This window comes from Tachysurus fulvidraco, chromosome 26 (assembly GCF_022655615.1).
Source record: "Tachysurus fulvidraco isolate hzauxx_2018 chromosome 26, HZAU_PFXX_2.0, whole genome shotgun sequence".
In the NCBI taxonomy this organism is placed as follows: Eukaryota; Metazoa; Chordata; class Actinopteri; order Siluriformes; family Bagridae; genus Tachysurus; species Tachysurus fulvidraco.
In genome coordinates, this window is record NC_062543.1 from 8,530,168 (window position 1) to 8,549,871 (window position 19,704).

The window sequence follows — 19,704 nt, forward strand, 5'->3', positions numbered from 1 at the left end:
TAGGAAGCACATTATGTATTTTTAACCAGCAGATGGGGATGTTGTTTAAATATACTTCTTATCCATGAGAGTTTTCAAAATGATCTAAAATATTGAATCAATTACTTAGAATCGAGTTTAATCACAAATGAAAATGGTACACAGTTTTAATGAAAAATATAAGCCAAGAAACATTTCGCTAATTAATAGTGTTCTATCGGTGCCTAAAAAATAGAAATGCTAGTAATGTGTAACACGATCGTTATTTCTTTTTTTTGTAATTAAGGCAAAAGGCAAGCTAGGATGGCATAAATGGATCAGGGAATGTTACACACAAGAAACAATTTGCAAAACTGCTAATTGCCATCTGCACATACCTGCATTTACTGCCAGCCAAACAAAGGAAAAACCCAGATGTGATATTTTCCGGCTACTACCAATCTGCGTTTAAATAGGAAGTGCGCCCTGCTAATTGATGAACGCAACTGTCAATCATTCATCCACTTATTTCCGCTGCACAATCATCAGTTTTCACATTTTAATGTCAACCCTCATAAATCTTCTCAGTTCTCTTTTTCATCTTTTGATAGAGAAAAATGTGGGTATGAATTCTCCATATTGAATGGGTGTGTCTTCCCTGACCTTACATGTAGACTCAGTTCTACAGTACATCTCTAATTATGCCAATACGAATTCTTCTAAATTAACACATATGCTTTGTTTGTTTTTCTCAAACCACTCTTGTTCATAATGTGCATGTGGTACCTTATGTGTACAGTATGTGAGCTGTGCAGTGCGGTGCAGATCATGTTTGTCCATGTATTGTGTGTATGTAGGTTTAGTAACAGCTTTGACCATACAGCATCTATGAGAGCATGATTTACTGAATTCACAGCAGAGGTGCTGAGTTTCTACTCACACACATACAAAAGAGGTTTGGGGTCCAACTTAACCAATTGAAATTCAAACATTTGTCTTGTAATATACTGTACCACAAATAAAACATCCACTCTCTCATTCAGAACTGCCTCTTCCCCTTCTGCTTCCTCCTTTGCATATGTGGTCAGGTTATTGCCCATTGGATCAATGCTTGAATCGTTGAAATTTGTAAGCTTGTGCTTGTGCTTTCTCCTTAAATGCTGGATGATTAAATCCGTTGTGTATTTCCATGAGGCGGTACAGGAAAACTTTTCACTGTGTTGCTTGCACATCGCAATTTTAATCATGTCCATTTTCGTTTTCAGTGCTTTGACAGGCATCTCACAGTTGAGTTATGGGATTATTGTAAGAGGCATTTGGCACAGTGGCTTAGTGGTTAGCACATTCGCCTCACACCTCCAGGGTTGGGGGTTCGATTCCCGCCTCCACCCGCCTCCACCTTGTGTGGAGTTTGCATGTTCTCCCCGTGCCTCATTGGTTTCCTCCAGGTACTCCTGTTTTTCCTCCTCCGGTCCAAAGACATGCATGGTAGGCTGATTGGCATCTCTGGAAAATTGTCCGTAGTCTGTGAGTGTGTGAGTGAATGAGAGTGTGTGTGTGCCCTGCGATGGGTTGGCACTCCATCCAGGGTGTATTCTGCCTTGATGCCCAATGACGAGGTAGTTCGGATAAGCGGTAGAAAATGAATGAATGAATGTCAATAAAAGCTTCTTGACTTTACTCTTCCATTGTTATGTTTTGGGTGCTCTGCACACACATTTTCATCAGGCCAGTCGCATTTAATTTGTGTGATATCAGCCCGTAATTTCTTTCCAGTAGTCACCTCACTTTATTAAGATGGGGTGAAACTATTTGCAGAATCTCTTTAAATCTGTGCCAAACATTTTTCCTCCGACCCCTCTCAGTTCAGGGAGGTGAGGTCATGAGCATGTCCAATGTTCTTCATTGTTCATAAAATGTACTAACATTGGTGACCATGGTGATCTTGTCCTTTACTATCAAATACGTCTGGAAATTCCTAGTTGGTAGGGACTGTGGTGCAGGTCCATCCAGGTCAGGATCATCTGAAAAAGACTTAAGACACTGGAGACCTTGTGAGCTGTGGTGGCGGTTGCGGCACCGGCGCACATTACGGAGGACGTTGCGCTCTTCACCAAGAAGATCATGCCAGGAGAGGAAAGCAGCGGCAGTGCAGCACCATGGACAGTGCTGCTGACCAGCAGAGCAAAGTGTGCAGCACCAAGGTCAGTGCCAGTGATTCATAGGTCAAGGAGGGGTGCCAAAATTCCCTCCAACGGTAGCCAATCAGGAGCACCGTTGTGGCACTAACCCCCCGGCAAGAGAACACAGTGGACAGCTAGGCTCAGCAGCAAAGTGGAGGTAAAGTGGAGAGTATTTGGCTAAGTTTAATGATCTGTCTCTCTATGCTTTTTTGCAGATTCTCCATAAGGAAAGGGAGTTTATTCTGGATGCTGCTGAGCTTTGTTTATGCTCCTGGAAGGAAACTACAAAAAGTGGAAAAGGCCAAAAGGGCATCTGTAGTGGAAATTTTTACTTTAGAAATGTTTATAAGGCCTTTTCCTTCTGTGCTTCTATGCTTCTCATGACTGGTAGTTATTGTGACTAGAAATTGCAGTTGTTTTCTTAAATGAGAAGGCCAATCTTCTAGAAGGCCTTGGTAGGTACAGATTAGCTTGGTCAGGAGATGAGCAGGCAATGCTTCTAAGCCAAAGGTTGATGATGTTTTGCTTTTACATCCCTGCTGAAAAATCCTGCATAAACCAGCATGAATTCCATGCTGGTCCAGGCTGGTTTTTACTGGTTCCTGCTGGTATAGTGCTGGTATAATGCTGGTCAGTGCTGGTATAGTGCTGGATAGAGCGGGTGGCGAGCATAGTCATGGTGTTATCAAGCAAAACGGGGCTGGTGTAGCCGGTTAACCAGTATGATCTTTCTGAAATGAGCTTTATGGGAACAACCTTTATTTTTGCCTGTGTATGTTTCTATGTAACACATTAATATAAGATTAAAACACTTATTTAATTATAAGTGAGTTATTTTTTTTGCTCCCTCTTTTGAATGAAGAACTGAAATTAATAAAGCTCAAAAAGCTTTGAATAACAAAGAATAAAAACATTTAAAAATCATTCGTTAAGGATTAAAGTGTCTCCACAAATTAAATATAGTAATACCAACAAATGTTGACTTCCATGATGCTCCATGAGGGAAGCAGCATATAAATCATACAGAATGTTGGTTTTATATATATATATATATATTAGGGATGCAACAATATACATACCTCGGTTTTTTAACCACGGTTTTCGGTTCGGTACGGTTCTGATGGCTTAACACATAAAAGTGTTTTTTGTTATTCTATGCTTAGGCAATAGGAACAGTAAGAGGTTAAGAAGAAACAAATAAAAAAATATGTATTGCGATACTTCTTTATTTTACTTAAAAGCAAAGAAAAGTCCACTGGTTCCTAGTGTTTTGTATAATATAAAAAAATTTTATTTTAAAATTAACACTGACATCTCACAGCTGCTGGTAGCCCATGTACGTACTGGGGAACACATAAATTCCTAAATTTTGAAAATAATCTTACATGTGAAGATAGTAAACATAAATTGACCATTTCAAATAAACATACTTAAATAAATAAACCATATTAATTAAACTTAACAGTACTCCAGTACAGTATCCTTCATTCAGAATGTAAAGTATCCTTCAGCTTTTCATTTCCTAATCCGACATGTACACAATATTGTTGCATGTCTTTTCATAGAGGTCGGGAATTATCTCGATGCTGATAAAAGTGCGAGTTTTTATAAGATGACAAAAGCCCGCATCTCCAATCACCGAAAACGGCTGCAAATCTTTGGCAATGAACACCCCCACTGCCTTTGTTATTTTCATCAATGTTGTATAAAGTATTAGAAAGCAATACTTGAGTAAAAGTACAAGTATCGTACTAGAAAAAGACTTTGGTAGAAGTGAAAGTCACCTTTTAGAATATTACTCAAGTAAAAGTCTTAAAGTATCTGATATATACTGTACTTAAGTATCAAAAGTAATTTTCTGATATTTAATGTACTTAAGTATTTGAAGTAAAAGTAAAAATTTAAATTTCAGTGATTTATGGTAGGCATGAGAGCAGGGGTGGTTCTAGGATTTCAACTTTAGGGGGTTTTAGCCCTCAGTGAGAATTTAAAAAAAGAAGAGTTTTATATTATATATTATATGACTACATAGTAAGCCAAAAGTTATGCTATTATTAAATGGCAAAAGTGGACACCAAAATTTTATACATGATGTAATGATGCCAGTCTTGAATCAAATCAGTTCATGTATGTGTGCATTCTCTACAAACAGTGTGTCCAATGAATGCATCATATAAAGAAATATTCACAAGACAAAGACCAAATAAATAAATGTTATTTTTATTTAGTATTGATATTGCATTAATATTTTGTTTGTGCTATCAACTCTGGTAATAAGAATAGTGACATTTCACTGCTTTTGGTTGCTTTTGGTTGCCGCCGTTATAGATAAATGCCTCCAGCTCTGACTGCGCGTGCACGCTGAGCGTACCTGTGCTTCTCCATAGAGCGTGCGGAGCTGCGTAATACAATCCAGGAGCAGTGATTCGCCAAACTTCTATGGAATAAAAACACTGTCAATAATAATCGTACGTAATTCCAAGCATCTGTGTGTAAATTTTAATTTTGCGGAGTTGGATCCCAAAATTTACGGCCACGACAGTTTACAGATACGAGATTTTGTGTGTTTGTTCAAACACAACTCCAAAATGTACGACTATGACAGTTTACACACACAACGCTTGTTTTCACAACAACTCTTTTTCACACACGAAAACGGTCTGCGAAACAACTGTCAAAAATACGTCATCACGTTCACAGGCATTACTATCCGAGGGAAGATGAATCGATTCCACGAAGTGCGCATGCGCCCCGCCCTCTTTTAAACCACTGGTGCCGAAATGGCGGATCAGCAGTCAACAAAATCCTGAAGGCCTGCGTCCGGTTGCTTTTGCTAGTCGGACATTGAGTCAATCGGAACGCAACTACGCAATTCATCAGCTTGAATTTCTTGCTTTGAAATGGGCCATAGTGGATAAGTTTCATGACTATTTGTATGATGCTAAATTCACTGTGAAGACAGACAATAACCCACTTACTTATGTGACCACCACTGCCAAACTCAATGCCACAATGCTACTGGCCTCTGGCTGGAGGGCACGGATGGTTAGCTGCCTTGACAACATATGACTTCAATGTACAGTACAAACCAGGAAAAAACAATGTTAATGCTGACCTTTTGTCCAGGAATGCGCTGGACGGCTCGAAAGAATGGGAGGTCATTCCACCTTCTGGTGTCAAAGCTCTTTGTTGAAAGGTCTGCATTGGCAAGACTGATGTGGTGTCCCGATGTGTGGATCAGCTTGGAGTTTCTCCAGATGCCCTCCCTGATGTTTTCTCATTTCCTACAGAACTTGAAATAAGCCCTCTTGAGCGGTTGAGTCATATAGAATTAGTTCAAGCTCAAAGAGCAGATGCAGCCCTCAGAGTAGTATTAAAACAGTTAGAGGATGTAAAATCCATTCTAGAATTAAGTTCGCAAGACAGAGAAGTTGTGATACTCCAAAGAGAGAATTCTAAAATCCTTTTGAAGAAAGGGTTACTGTCTCGCCACATTCAGAGGCATGGAAAAGAAGTGTATCAGTTGATACTGCCTGCTCAGTTCCGACCAATGGTCCTAAAGGCTATGCATGATGACATGGGTCATTTTGGAACAGAACGCACTATAGAGCTCTTCAAGGACAGATTTTACTGGCCTCGAATGGCTTTTGACATCACTCAATACATTAAGAATTGTGGCAGGTGTGTTGCACGTAAAACAGTGCCCCAGAGGTCTGCACCACTACATCGGATCACTAGTACTGGTCCCTTAGATTTAGTGTATAGATTTTTTGTCCATCGAGCCTGACTCAACAGGAATTGCCAATGTGTTGATTGTGACTGATCATTTCACTATCTATGCCCAGGCATACCCAACCCTAAATCAAAAGGCACTGATGGTTGCAAAAGTACTGTTTCAGAATTTCTTTGTTCATTATGGACTACCAGCTTAGATTCATTCCGATTAAGGAAGTGACTTTGAGAGTCAACTCATTAAGGAATTGCTAGGAATACTTGGAATCAAAAAATCACGAACCTCTCCATATCACCCTCAAGGAGATGCACAACCTGAGCGATTCAATCGTACTGTACCTTGCTGGCTATGCTGGGAACTCTTGACCCTAAAAAGAAAGCGAGATGGAGTCACCAAGTGAGCCAGCTTGTGCACGCATACAACTGTACTAGAAATGATGCCACTGGGTTTTCTCCATATTTTCTAATGTTTGGCAGGGAAGCAAGATTGCCTATTGATTTTTGCTTTGGAATATCTCCTGATGGTGAAAACGAAATGAAGTATCGTCAGTATGTAGACATGATGAGGCATGAGCTGAAAAGTGCCTATGAGCTAGCTGCAAAAGCTGCTTACAAAAACCATGAGAGAAATAAAAAACTCTATGACACCAGAGTCTGAAATCAGATTTGTGAAGAGGGTGATCGAGTACTAATGTGTAACTTGGGTCTCCCCGGGAAGCATAAGTTGCAATATAAATGGAATCCATTACCTTACATTGTAGTGGAGAAGCTTCCTAATATACCTGTCTACCAAATTAAGCCTGAACGAGGGTTTGTGTTGCAAGACAGTACATCGTGATCACCTTCTGCCGATTGGGTACTTGGTAAGAATGCCTGTGGACAAGCAGGAACCACCAAATGTCCGGCAACCAAGAACACAAGCCCAACGGGCTACCTTGTTGGAAGAGATTAATGAACAGGGTGAGCTTAAAAGTGAGTCAGAGGGCTTGCATAAAGAGTGGAGTTCTGAATCTGAGGAAGAGGATGGGTATCCTTTGATGCAATTTAGCTTTCCTCAGCCACAGTTGTTAGAGACCTCTCCTAAAGTCGATGATTCCTTAACTGTGCTGACTGATGCTGGTGCTAGGGATAAGACTAGTGTCCCAAAAGTAGCTGAGACTGAAAACAGAGATGAACTGGTTACAGATGATGAAAGCATGCTAGCACACAGAGGCAGCACACACTCTACCACCTGTCCAGGAACCTGTGGTGGATATATATATAGATGGGTGAATGTATTGTTTTGGCCCTTTAAGTTGCACCCTATCCTCAAGCATATTTAATTGATGTCTTAAGCCCTTTGGTTTAGGGCCGGGTCTGTTAAGTTTGATATGTGTGATTGGATGGGGGCGGGTCTTTGTCGTGAGGGGATTGACGACGAAAGAAAGAGTCGGACATGTTTGTTGTCTCCTAGAGCTCCTACACGACAGCCCTAGCGACGGCCACCACAACTGGTTTTGGGCCAGGTGGATTGTCCCTGCGATGCCGGGGTGGCCGGAGCTAGGGCTGGCATGTAGGAGTTCTTGGAGAGTGGTGCGCAGGTTCTCAGGCACATAGATCCTTTCTGGAGGACACTCAGTAGGCGGCGGCTTCTGCGTGTTGGTCTGGGAGATCTCTGTCAGAATGTCCCACTGGATCGGAGTGAGGATCCAGGTCTCGGGGATAATGGGTGCAGGCAGTACGTCCTGGTCTACCTCTCGGTGCACACGTGACAGTGCATCAGCTTTAGCATTCTTGCTTCCTGGAGGGTAGGTCACAGAGATCTGAAAGCACGTGAAGAACATAGCCCATCTTGCCTGACGGGGGTTCATGCGCTTGGCAGCACGGAGACATTCCAGGTTTTTGTGGTCGGTCAAGACTGTGAACGGATGTTGCGCACCCTCCAGCCAGTGCCTCCACTCCTCAAATGCTGCTTTCATGGCTAACAGCTCACGGTCTCCCACGTCGTAATTGCGCTCCATGGGAGATAACTTGCGGGAGAAGTACGCGCATGGGAACATTTTGTTGGCCGGCCCCTGGCACTGAGACAGGACAGCTCCAACTCCTGTGTTGGAGGCATCCACCTCCACTATAAACGGCCGGTTCGGATTGGGGTGGTGAAGGATGGGTGCCGAGGTGAAGCTGTACTTCAGGTGTTGGAACGCTGTAAGCGCCTCCGGTGACCAGGTCGGGGCTTTCTTGGTCATGGACGTGAGTGGTGCTGCGATAATGCTGAATGAAGCGATGGTAAAAGTTTGCAAACCCCATTAAGCGTTGCAGTTCCTTGATGGTCTGTAGTCGCGGCCATTGTAGTACCGCCGCGTCGTCCATGGCCACATCCTCGGCTGAAATGACGTAGCCCAGGAATGCCGTCAAGGTTCTGTGAAACTTTTCTGCCTTGGCGTATAGGCGGTGCTGGATCAGCCGCTCCAGCACCGCCCTCACGTGCTGAACATGCTCCTTCAGGTTTTCAGAGATAAGGATATCGTCGATATAGACGATCACCCGACGGTCTAGCATGTCACGGAACACGTCGTTGATGAACGACTAGAAACGGTGCCGGACTGTTAGAAAGGCCAAACGGCATGACCAAATACTCGTAGTGGCCAGACTGGGTCGAGAAGGCGGTTTTCCATTCATCTCCCTCTCTAATGCGGATGAGGTTGTAGGCGCTACAGAGATCTAGCTTGGTGAAGTGCCGTGCTCGGCGGAGTTGTCCGAGGGCTGATGGGACAAGTGGAAGAGGGTACCGGAACTTCACTGTGAGGTCGTTTAAGGCTCTGTAGTCGATACATTGCCGTAGACCCCCGAAGAAAAAGCCAGACAGCACCGGGGACAGGGAGGGCCGGATGAACCCCATCTTCAACTCCTCCGCGATATACTGGTTCATGGCCGCTGACTCTGGTTGTGACAGAGGGAAGATTCTCCCTCTGGGTGGTGTGGCACCCGGCTGGAGCTCCATGGCGCAGTCACAGGCACGAGGTGGTGGCAGTTTGGTTGCTTTGGCTTTGCTGAATGCTTCTGCAAGGTCCTGGTACTCACTCGGGAGGCCAGGTAGGTCGGTCCTCGTGGTGTCATGGCATGTCGGGGAGAGTGGATGATGTAGAAGCGGATCTGCTCGTGATGATGGGCCCCTACTTGTAGGCTGAGGTCCCTTGTCATATGCGTGATGCACCCTTCTCCAAGCGTCTGGCCGTCAATACCCTCCACAGCCACAGGGGGCACACAATGGGTTACCGGTACATCATGGGTCCGCACAAATTCCTCCAACAAAAAGTTCCCGGCTGCACCCGAGTCGATGAGCGCGGCCAGGCTAATTTTTGTTCCTCACACCTCAAGGTGTACATTAATCTAAGCACAGTTCTGTGATTGAGGAAGGGAGAGGTTTCGACTCAACGGAGTGTTACGCTTGTTGGGTGGTCTGACGGGACAAGCCGACAGCCTGTGGCCGCAGTACAAGCAGAGGTGCCAGCGGAATCGCCTTTCTCTTTCCTCAGCTGTGAGGTGTGTAAAATCGAGCTGCATGGGCTGGTGGCTCAGAGCGTGCTGGGTTTCGTCGGGTGCACATAAGGTTGTCGATTCGAATGGAGAGGTCCATAAACTCGGCCAGGTTTTTCCCTTCGTCGCGGCAGGCGAGCTCCACTTGCAGTTCCGAGTTCAAGCCCTTCCGGTATAGCAGCTTCAGCGGCCGTTTTTCCCAGCCTGGAAACTCGTAGTCGTACAGGCAAGGACAGGGCAAGTAAACAGTATACCAGAGAGCAGGCAGAAATCGGAAACGGTAAGACAGGCAGAAGGTCAGGGCAGGCAGCGAACAATCACAAAACGAAAACACAGAAGAAGAAACCGAAACCAGAACAAAGAAAACACAGAATGATTGCCGGAACAGATCAAGACTTCACACTGGTGTCAAGTTCACGTTCAGTCTTTATAGGAAGTGGTTGATGAGGAACAGGTGGTGGAGCAATAGTGTCTGTGGTGGATTCTGGAAGGTGTAGTCTGGGAGAGCTAGTATTCTGGAGAGGCTTCTCGGTGTTGGTGTTCGGTGGGCGTGGGCGGTGCACTAACCGTGACACTTTACACCATTTAATACTGTCAGTGTGGCAGGATACAGAGTTTGATAGACACTTTAAAATAAATAGTGACTTTCGTGGAGCTATTTTTTCTGTTTTTTTTATTGCCAAAGCATATTGCCAAAGTTTGCCGTGGATTATAGGTGTTGTTCCCGAACTTTCTTTTGCCACTGAGGGAAAATACGTTTGCTCGTGGATCACAAAGGCTATTTCCGAGCAACCTAAGTGGATTATAATTTTTTTTTTTTTACCCTGAATTCGAAGTGACTGTAAGTTTTTTCCCGTTGTTCTATTAATTGAAAGAAGGGGCAAGGTAACCTATCGCCACAACGCTCCCAAGCATCGTTCAGGCCTGCCACTTTTTTTTCTTTTCTCTATGTTTTACTAAGTTGGTCATGACTGTAGCGATTTTGGCTCGCGAAGCAAGGTAAATATTTATAAGTCACTATAACCTAAGTTGAAATTAACGGTAATGGAATTAACGTTACACTTATTTGGTCTGTTCGTCCGGCGAACAGGCCGTGTAACCTTTATTAATTCTATGAAGGCGGTATCTTCCCGGCCAAGAAAGATTCGATTCCCTTTTACTTTATACCGTAACTTAAATTAAATTAACTTAATAGAGCATGTAGTTCAGACCAGATGTTGCAGGTACCTTAATTTGTGAGCGATACTCAGAGACAATCACTTATTTGGCACAAAATATGGCATTTAATGAATGAGACAAACACAACATAAACTAACTACACAAACAAACAAAAGAAATAGGGAAAATGAAGATGAAAAGAAAATAAAACAAAAGAAATTAAAATTGGGGAAAGGGAGGAAGAGACTGGAAAGAAGAAATTAGAGAAAGGAAGGAAAGGAATGGCAAGCTTAAACTTCAAAATTAATCACACCCTAACTGGGAAATCGTCACAGAAACTTAAATTCACCTTATGATTCAATGAAAGATTCCTACTTAAAATTATGCATCTAAATTGGTTGGTAAAGGAAACGGTTACTTGCATTGGCTTACTGCACAAGAGTCCGGATGCAACAGAGAAATTTCTGAAGAGTCAGTTAGGGTGGGGTCAGATGTTCTTCCAAGTTCTCCTGAAGATCAGAGCAGTTGTCGTTCTTGGAAGTGAAGCTTGCTGGAACTTCTTTGAAGGAAGATGGAGTCGTCTTGAAGCTGTTCCGAAAGTGTGACCACGGATTAGTGGTGTTTGTGACAATTTAAAGGTCGCGAACTCCACCCATCTTTGGGGAGATGACCAATACTTCGGTCAAGGTTTTGGAGGGAAAAACTCCCTTTGTTTCAGGTGTCTGTGGGCATGGTTTAGCTATCAAACTTTTAGATGACTTTAAAGTTTGATCCAGGGTGTATTTAGACGGTATGGCGCCTTTTGTGCTCAAATAAAATACACCAGTGTTTAAAAAATGAGTAACTGATAATTTTGTGGTCATTTGGATACTAAACATGAAGGGTAATGACGGTATAAAGGCAGCGGTACATTATATACACAGATCAGTAATCGAAGGGTAACTGATGTTAATACGATATTGTGTTCTTATAAAGGCAAAGAAACAAAAATGAAACATAAAACAAAATGCACTTTCCTTAGGGAAGTAAAAAGAAAACGATAGCTTCGTATACATTCTGACATCGGACCTTAAAGGGGCATACAGCATTAGAACAGGTATACATTAACATGCCATGATCAGTAATTGGAGTATAACTGATGTTAAATACAATGTTGTTTCTGACACATGAATAAAATACACCCTTGTCAGGAATGTAAGGAGCAAATAATTTTAAGTCAGGCAAGCCTTCCTTAAAAGAAGAAACCATTACAAAAAGGGTTATAAGAATAAGAATCTTAGAGTATCTTATCTTCGGGTTTTATTAGTAAAAGGAATGTCTCATTGTGTGAGTGTGTGTGTGTGTTGAAGGCCCCCTATGAGTTCAATCAGAGGAGCCGCATGGGGTTATCTGGTCTTTGTGTAGGCTCCAGACACTCTAGAGCCAGTTGTGGGTGTAGCCCTCAATAAAATCGTAAAACTGAGTGGTCATCGGTTAATTGAGGAGTAGATGTTGAAATTTAGGGTGCCTGGGACATGAAATCTAAAATGACCGGTACCAGATGCTACATGACCATAACCTGTTTGAGTGAGAGGTATTAGTAAGGTTCAAGTTAGTAGACCCATTACTGATTCTAATTAGTTTGTTAAAGAATAAAGTGATAATTACTGTTTTATTCCTTTTTTTGTCATGTACTTTATTCACAAATGACTTTAAGTATGGTTATGTTGCATTGCTAATTTTCTTTGTTTAAATACCTAAATATATACTGTGATTTGTGACTTGCCTAAGTTGTTTTTGAATCTAGTTCACAAACCCTAGAGTGCTCTTATCATAAAGGGTGGGATAGGAGTGCTACACACGTATGGCTGTGTGGCCACTTCCAACTCCACCACTATCATCAAGTTTGCTGACGACACTGTTGTTGTGGGCCTGATCTCCAAAAATGAAGAGATGGCCTACCTACTGGAGACTAAAAACTTGGAGAGGTGGTGCCAGGAGAACTCCTGAACGTCAGCAAGACTAAGGAGTTGATAGTGAACTTCAGCACAAAGCAGGAGCGGTCATATCAACTGCTAAACATCAACAGGACCCCAGTGAAGAGAGTGGACACTGTACCACCGAGACGCTTAAGGGACTTTAAACTACCCTCTCAGGTGCTAAAGACTTTCTACACCTGCACCACTGAGAGTGTCCTGACGGGTAGCATCACTTCCTGATGCCTGTCGCCTCGTCTGTCCTGCATGGTGCTGTTCCTGGTTCGGGAACAGCACCATGCAGGACAGGCAAGCACTCCAGAGGGTGGTACAATCAGCGAACGTACCATACACACCGAGCTCCAGTACCTGCAGGACATCTACAGCACGTGGTGCCGGACCAGGGCCAGGAAGATCGAAAAGGATCTCAGCCATCCAAACAATGGACTCTTTTTTTGTTGGATTCAGGGAAAGGCTTTCGCTCCTTGAAAGCAAACACAGAGAGAATAAGGAGAAGCTTCTTCCCGCAGGCCATTCGGATTTTAAACCAGGAGACACCCAGGATCTAGTACAGGACCTCTCTCCATCCTCACTGTTCTATGCACACCCTTTTTTTGCACTGACACTTTAATTCTGGACTGTCACTGTCACTTTAACTCTGGACTTGCACAGCACAATGCCACTTTATACACTTTATACACCATTTATACACCATACTGCACTTGGACACTTTAAGGATAATCTTTAAAAACCATACACTTTTATGTATATGTATATTTGTGTATATGTATATACATTACTTTTCCACTTATATTTTAATATTTTATATAGGTTTTTTATATAGTTTATACTTTTTTACTTATCTATCTCCTTTTGTTTTTTTTGTTTTTTTTATCCTAAATTGCATTCCTTTTTTTATGCTTATATACCGCACAGATGCAAATAGCATTTCACTGCATGGCTTAGCCTGTATGTATGTGTACATGACAAATAAAATTTGATTTGATTTGATTTGATGGAAGCAGAGCCGGCCCCAAGTATGGAGCAAATATTGCAGCATTTGCTGCAATCCAGTTTACAACAACATGGGGTGACCCAGGAGCTGGGGAAGAGCCACCAAAGCATCACCCAGAAGTTACTGGATTTACAGAAAAGCACACAAGCAGCAAGGACCCCTCTCCCCAAGCCCGACCACAACATTCAGGACCACCTCTCCAAGTTAATGACAGACAACGATGTCGAGACCATCTTGGACACCTTCAAGCGCACTGCAGTTCGATAGGGCGGGTCCAAGCGTGATTTGGCCGATGCACCAGAGCCGCTGCTTAGTGAGAAAGCCCAGCTGGCCCTGGAAGCCAAGGAGGCTGTGGATTACGATCACATGAAGCAGGAGATCCTCATCCACTGTGGCCTATCCACTCGCAAGATGTCTGCTGTCCCAGAGCCCACTTACAAGATGGCCGCTGATGCATAGCCTGCTCACATAATCACTTTGGATTAGATTGTGGTTTTCTCTAGCTTTTTTACCTGCTTCTGAATTCCACTTATTAAAGGCTATACAGTTTACCTTTTTTTTCATTCTGTCATTACCTTTTTCCGTTTTCACTAAATTAAACAATTTGGCAACAATTTACACTCTATCACCACTTATGTCACAGACTCAGGAGCCCATCATGCCATCAAGGTTCAGTTATCAGCCTCCATGGCACCTGCAGTACACCTCCTTGGGAGTTCCCGTAGCCAACCCTCAAGCGCGGAATCCTGCCAATAACGACAGCTTGTGTTGAGAAAAAATCCTAGGAGATAGAGGAGCAGGTACGATGCAGATTACAGTATGTCTGGCATAAAACCTGATTTAAAATTATGTACTCATCTTTTTATGTACTCATTTTTATGATTCTAGATATAATTACCTTTACTAAACAACTTTACGAATATTACACAATAACCTATAATAATTTTTAATACAGTATAAAATAATAAAACACACACAGACAGCCATGGAAGGGTATAAGGAAACACAATTTTATTGAGGATGATTTAATCAAGATATTTGTAAGAACAACCAGGAGAAGGGGATCTGGCAACAGTTGAGGAAGTAGGATTAAGGGAGAGGGGAAGGAACAGGAGCGGAAGAGGAAGTGGAGGATGATGGGTCTGGACTGGGAGGTGGAAAGGGGCTGGGAATGATGGAGTATAGAGAATCACAGGGTTGACTCGTAGGCCATCATATGTCCCGCAGGCATAGCGGTAATTCCATGAGCGAAGGGTGGTCTGGATACTGCGTGGTTTGAGTAGTATCATCACAATGGAGGGCCTGGTGTGAGATGGTAACAGGAGAAAGGGTGAAATTGATGGTATCAATAGTGCATAGACGATCCAAGTAGTAAGCTAACTCCACAGCCAGGGCAGACATTTGGGAATGCCTGTCATGGTGTAGACAGCCATCAGGTGTGGCTGGAGTCGTCATCCCACCTGAGTAGGGATAAGGCCTGGGTGGCGAGAGCTGATGAGGCCTAGTGTTTCTAGAAGCCATGGTGTCTGTTAGATAAGAAGATATAGGGACATTAAGCAAGGCTTGGACCAGTCAAGAGTGTGACTAGAACAAAGAAAAGTATGGTACATATGCATATCCATATAAGTTGCAAGAATTAAGATGTAATAGTAGTAATAGTAGTAGTCTAATCGACTAAGACCTAATTATCTGCATGCATGTATAATTCAATCAAGTAAGGAACCAGGCACTGAACATTAGTAAAATTCTTTCCTACATTATAGAATTGAGAGGAGAAAAATGAGGAAAAATGATCCACATGAAACACAGGCTAAGATACGTGGTCTACGTGGTCCCACACACACACAAGTCTTGAGAGCGAAATTTGCAAGTTTCAGGAAGAAAAAGGCTTAAAAAGAACCATTTTTTATGTTTAAAAATGCTTTGGGTGGGAAATAAGGGGGAATTAAAAGACAGGAACTCCTTAAATGGAAAGATTAAAAAGGTAGGGGTAGGATGAAAAATGAAAAATAATGGGAAACAGGGAAGAGTCATGTAAAATACTTAGGAGGAGTAAAATGTAAAAGTTAGACATAATGGGAAAAGTTATGTAAATCAAGAAAAACGAGGCACATAATCGCGTCCGAGCATAAATAATGGTAGCTTGACCGAGACTTTGCATACTTGACTGCACCACCCTTGGATGTTGGATTATTTTGCTGATTTTGATGCTGAAAAGGAGACATTGACAACGTTGCTGTTTTCCTGCTGCAATAAAATCGAGACTTCATTGATCTTACTCAGGCTTGTGATGCCTATTTTTCTTTACTTTGATTTTTGACCTAGCCAGTGACTAGTTGTGGAAGAAAATAGCACATTGGTAGGCATGGGCAAGAGTAAAAAGGTTCACAATTTATTGTGTGCTGCTTCGAAGCAGGACCCAATGCTCCTCGTGTACCATAAAAGAAAAATGGCCCCAACCATTCATTGAGATTTTATTAGCTTTATTCAAACACAGCAAACTGAAGGAAGAAAACATCTTCAATCATTAGATACTGTAGATGCACAATGTCTGATAGTCTCCTAATCAGGATAATCTTACCCTCACCAAGGTCTGCCTATAGTTTATATCCCAACTTGACTTCAGCTAATTCTGACCATTTAATATTTTATAACATCTATATTATATATGTAATCTATATTATATACAATAACAATCTCTGGTAATAACAATTCATAGGCACAATCAACTTCTAGTCATGCACACAAAAGGTCAGAACTTTACAGCTTCTTAGTAAAAACTACATAGTTCAACTCGGACTGCTGAAAGGATTATTGGTTTTCCTCTGCACATCCTTCAAGAACTGTATATATCCAGAGTAAGGAAAAATGCTCAGAAAATCACTCTGGATCCCGTGGGTCATCTGCTTTTTGAACTTTAACCATCCGGGCGGTGCTACAGAGCCCCAAAAACCAGCAGATCCAGGAACAAGAACATTTTTTTCTACAGGCACACTACCGAACAGTTAAATGTTCCCCCATCGCACAATTACAATGTGCCATTATCTTACATTTATTTGTTACCACCTCCATCCTAATATATCCCTGCATCTCAGTCTGTTCTATTCTATTTTATTTTATTCTATTCCATTCTATCATTTACAGCACTGTACATACATTACTGATTTTTCAGTTTATTTTTTAAATTTATTTTTAAAATTATTTTTCTGTGTATTTGTATTTACATATGTGTATTTTTTTTATATTCTCATTTTATTTTCATTGTCTGTGTGTTGTTGTTGTGTCTGTGTACTGGAAGCATATCACACTAAAACAAATTTCTTGTATGCACAAGCATACTTGCCAATAAAGCTCTTTCTGATTCTGATTCTGATTCTGATTTTGACTAGTAATAAGTTCGTAAACGAGTCGTGAATTTTACCTGGTGTCAACAAGAGAGTGTGTTTTAGAGAGTTTGCCTTCACGATTTCTGTTGATCAAACGCTTTTCAAAATGAGAGAGATTGTTCATCTTCAGGCTGGTCAGTGTGGGAATCAAATTGGTGCAAAAGTAAGTTTATAAGATGAATATTAAAGTCTTGTGTTATTTGTTGTCGGTTAGGTTGCCTAGCAACAACGGAGGTACACAGTACCCATAAATATATGTGAACCCGTAAATATATAATTTATCTGAGCTACTTTTCTCAACATTTATTTAGTATTTGTTTATTTGATTGCTTATTTAATCGTAGCTCAAGATTGGCAATTGTATAAATCATTTGTAGTTGCCTGCTTGCTTTGGGCTATGCATGATTACCAGACTCAGACTAGCTTGAAAATGTTACAAAGTTTAGAAAATTGTAAGTAAGACTGATCTAAATTCATGTTATTTTAGTTTTGGGAGGTGATCAGTGATGAGCATGGAATCGACCCAACTGGCACTTATCACGGTGACAGCGATATGCAGCTCGAGCGGATTAACGTGTATTATAACGAAGCCACTGGTAAATCTGGCTATGCATGGCATCATATAAGGTTATGGTTTAATTTTTACCTTAAATGATTGTTGTGTCAAATATATACTGTGGTGCCATAGGTGGAAAGTATGTTCCTCGTGCTGTACTCGTGGACTTGGAGCCAGGGACCATGGACTCTGTAAGATCTGGTCCTTTTGGACAAGTTTTCAGACCAGACAACTTTGTCTTTGGTGGGTGAAATTTTTAAATATTTTATAGATGTATATGAAAGTCTCCTTAAAGATTAAGTTAAAAAGACAATGAAATGAAATGAAATGAAAATTAAATGAAAGCTAAACCTTTTTTCTTTGGGTTAGCTAACCCTTTGTCACATTTGAGAAAATTAAACTAATCATGAAATTACTACTCGTGAAATTGCAACCTGGGGTCATATGCAGCAATGCATATATTTGTTTCCAAAAAGAATTGAGATATTTGGTATTACCCACTGGATTCTTTCAACCAAGATGTAGGACCTCAAGTGAGTAAATCCATAAATGGGCAAAATTTTTGTTACTTACAGACCCAATCCAGAAATTGTCTTAAAATGTTAATCTCTCCTGTTCATCTGTAAATACAAATAATAATAATAATAATAAGAAAAAAGTAATAATCGGGGAACATTTAAGCCATATTTTAGCCTTATTGTCCTGCTTTCCACAGGTCAGAGTGGGGCTGGAAACAATTGGGCCAAAGGCCATTATACTGAAGGTGCTGAGCTGGTAGACTCTGTGCTGGATGTTGTGCGTAAGGAAGCTGAAAGCTGTGACTGCCTACAGGGCTTTCAGCTCACTCACTCCCTGGGTGGTGGCACCGGATCAGGCATGGGCACTCTGCTCATCAGTAAGATCCGTGAAGAATATCCTGACCGCATCATGAACACTTTCAGTGTTGTGCCATCTCCTAAAGTCTCTGACACTGTGGTGGAGCCCTACAATGCCACTCTGTCTGTACACCAACTGGTGGAGAACACAGATGAGACATATTGCATTGACAATGAAGCACTTTATGACATTTGTTTCCGTACTTTAAAGCTCACAACTCCTACTTATGGTGATCTCAACCATCTTGTGTCTGCCACCATGAGTGGTGTGACCACCTGCCTCCGTTTCCCTGGACAACTCAATGCTGACCTGCGAAAACTGGCTGTCAATATGGTGCCCTTCCCTCGTTTGCACTTCTTCATGCCCGGTTTTGCCCCACTCACCAGCAGAGGGAGCCAGCAGTACCGTGCACTCACTGTGCCTGAATTAACACAGCAGATGTTTGATGCCAAGAATATGATGGCAGCGTGTGACCCACGCCATGGCCGCTATCTGACTGTGGCTGTTCTCTTCCGAGGCCGCATGTCCATGAAAGAGGTTGATGAGCAGTTGCTCAATGTGCAAAACAAAAACAGCAGCTATTTTGTAGAGTGGATTCCAAACAATGTCAAAACTGCTGTATGCGACATCCCACCAAGAGGGCTTAAAATGGCAGCCACTTTCATTGGCAACAGTACGGCCATCCAGGAGCTGTTCAAACGCATGTCTGAGCAGTTCACAGCCATGTTCAGAAGAAAGGCTTTCCTGCATTGGTACACAGGAGAAGGAATGGATGAGATGGAGTTTACAGAGGCAGAAAGCAACATGAATGACCTGGTGTCTGAGTACCAGCAGTACCAGGATGCCACAGCTGAAGAAGAGGGTGAGTTTGAGGAAGAGGCAGAAGAGGAGTTGCCATAAAGATCTGTTAATCTATTACATGTTATTCTTTTCACAATTTCCATGTTAACAGTTAAGTACTGAGCCTGTGTATTTTCAAAATTTCTAATAAATGTTTAACTTTGGCAACTGTGGTCTCCCTGTTCATTTTAATTTTAAACTAAATCATTCAGCAGCCTAGTTATCTTTTAAGTTCTCACATAGCTACACAATGATTCTCAATTAAAATGTTAAAATAATTGTTATAAATATTGATCCAAGATGGCGCTGTGGATGGCCCTCTCTCTATGACTTAATTTCTGTGTTTTGGTCACCCTACTGTAATAACTTACACCAGAGAAGAACTGCTTAACATCAAGCAGTTCACTCCAGACAATTTTTCACCAGATTTTTCAAACCCGAATGTTTTTTGGATCTTTTAATTGGAGGAGCAGGTGCATTCTATGGCACATGGAGGATACACCAGCAAGGGAAGCGCGCCAGTGCGCTA

The 19,704-nt window shown here is 42.0% G+C and overlaps 1 protein-coding gene across 1 annotated transcript; it reads left to right on the forward strand.

Moving 5' to 3' along the window:
- Positions 1-16,897: 16,897 nt before the first annotated feature.
- LOC113655098 (tubulin beta-4B chain-like) lies at positions 16,898-19,343 on the forward strand. The gene is made up of 4 exons (XM_027165407.2): positions 16,898-17,066; positions 17,391-17,499; positions 17,592-17,702; positions 18,175-19,343. The coding sequence occupies exons 1-4, from the start codon at positions 17,010-17,012 to the stop codon at positions 19,233-19,235; spliced, it is 1,338 nt and encodes a 445-aa protein (XP_027021208.1). The 5' UTR covers positions 16,898-17,009; the 3' UTR covers positions 19,236-19,343.
- The last annotated feature ends 361 nt before the right edge of the window (positions 19,344-19,704 follow it).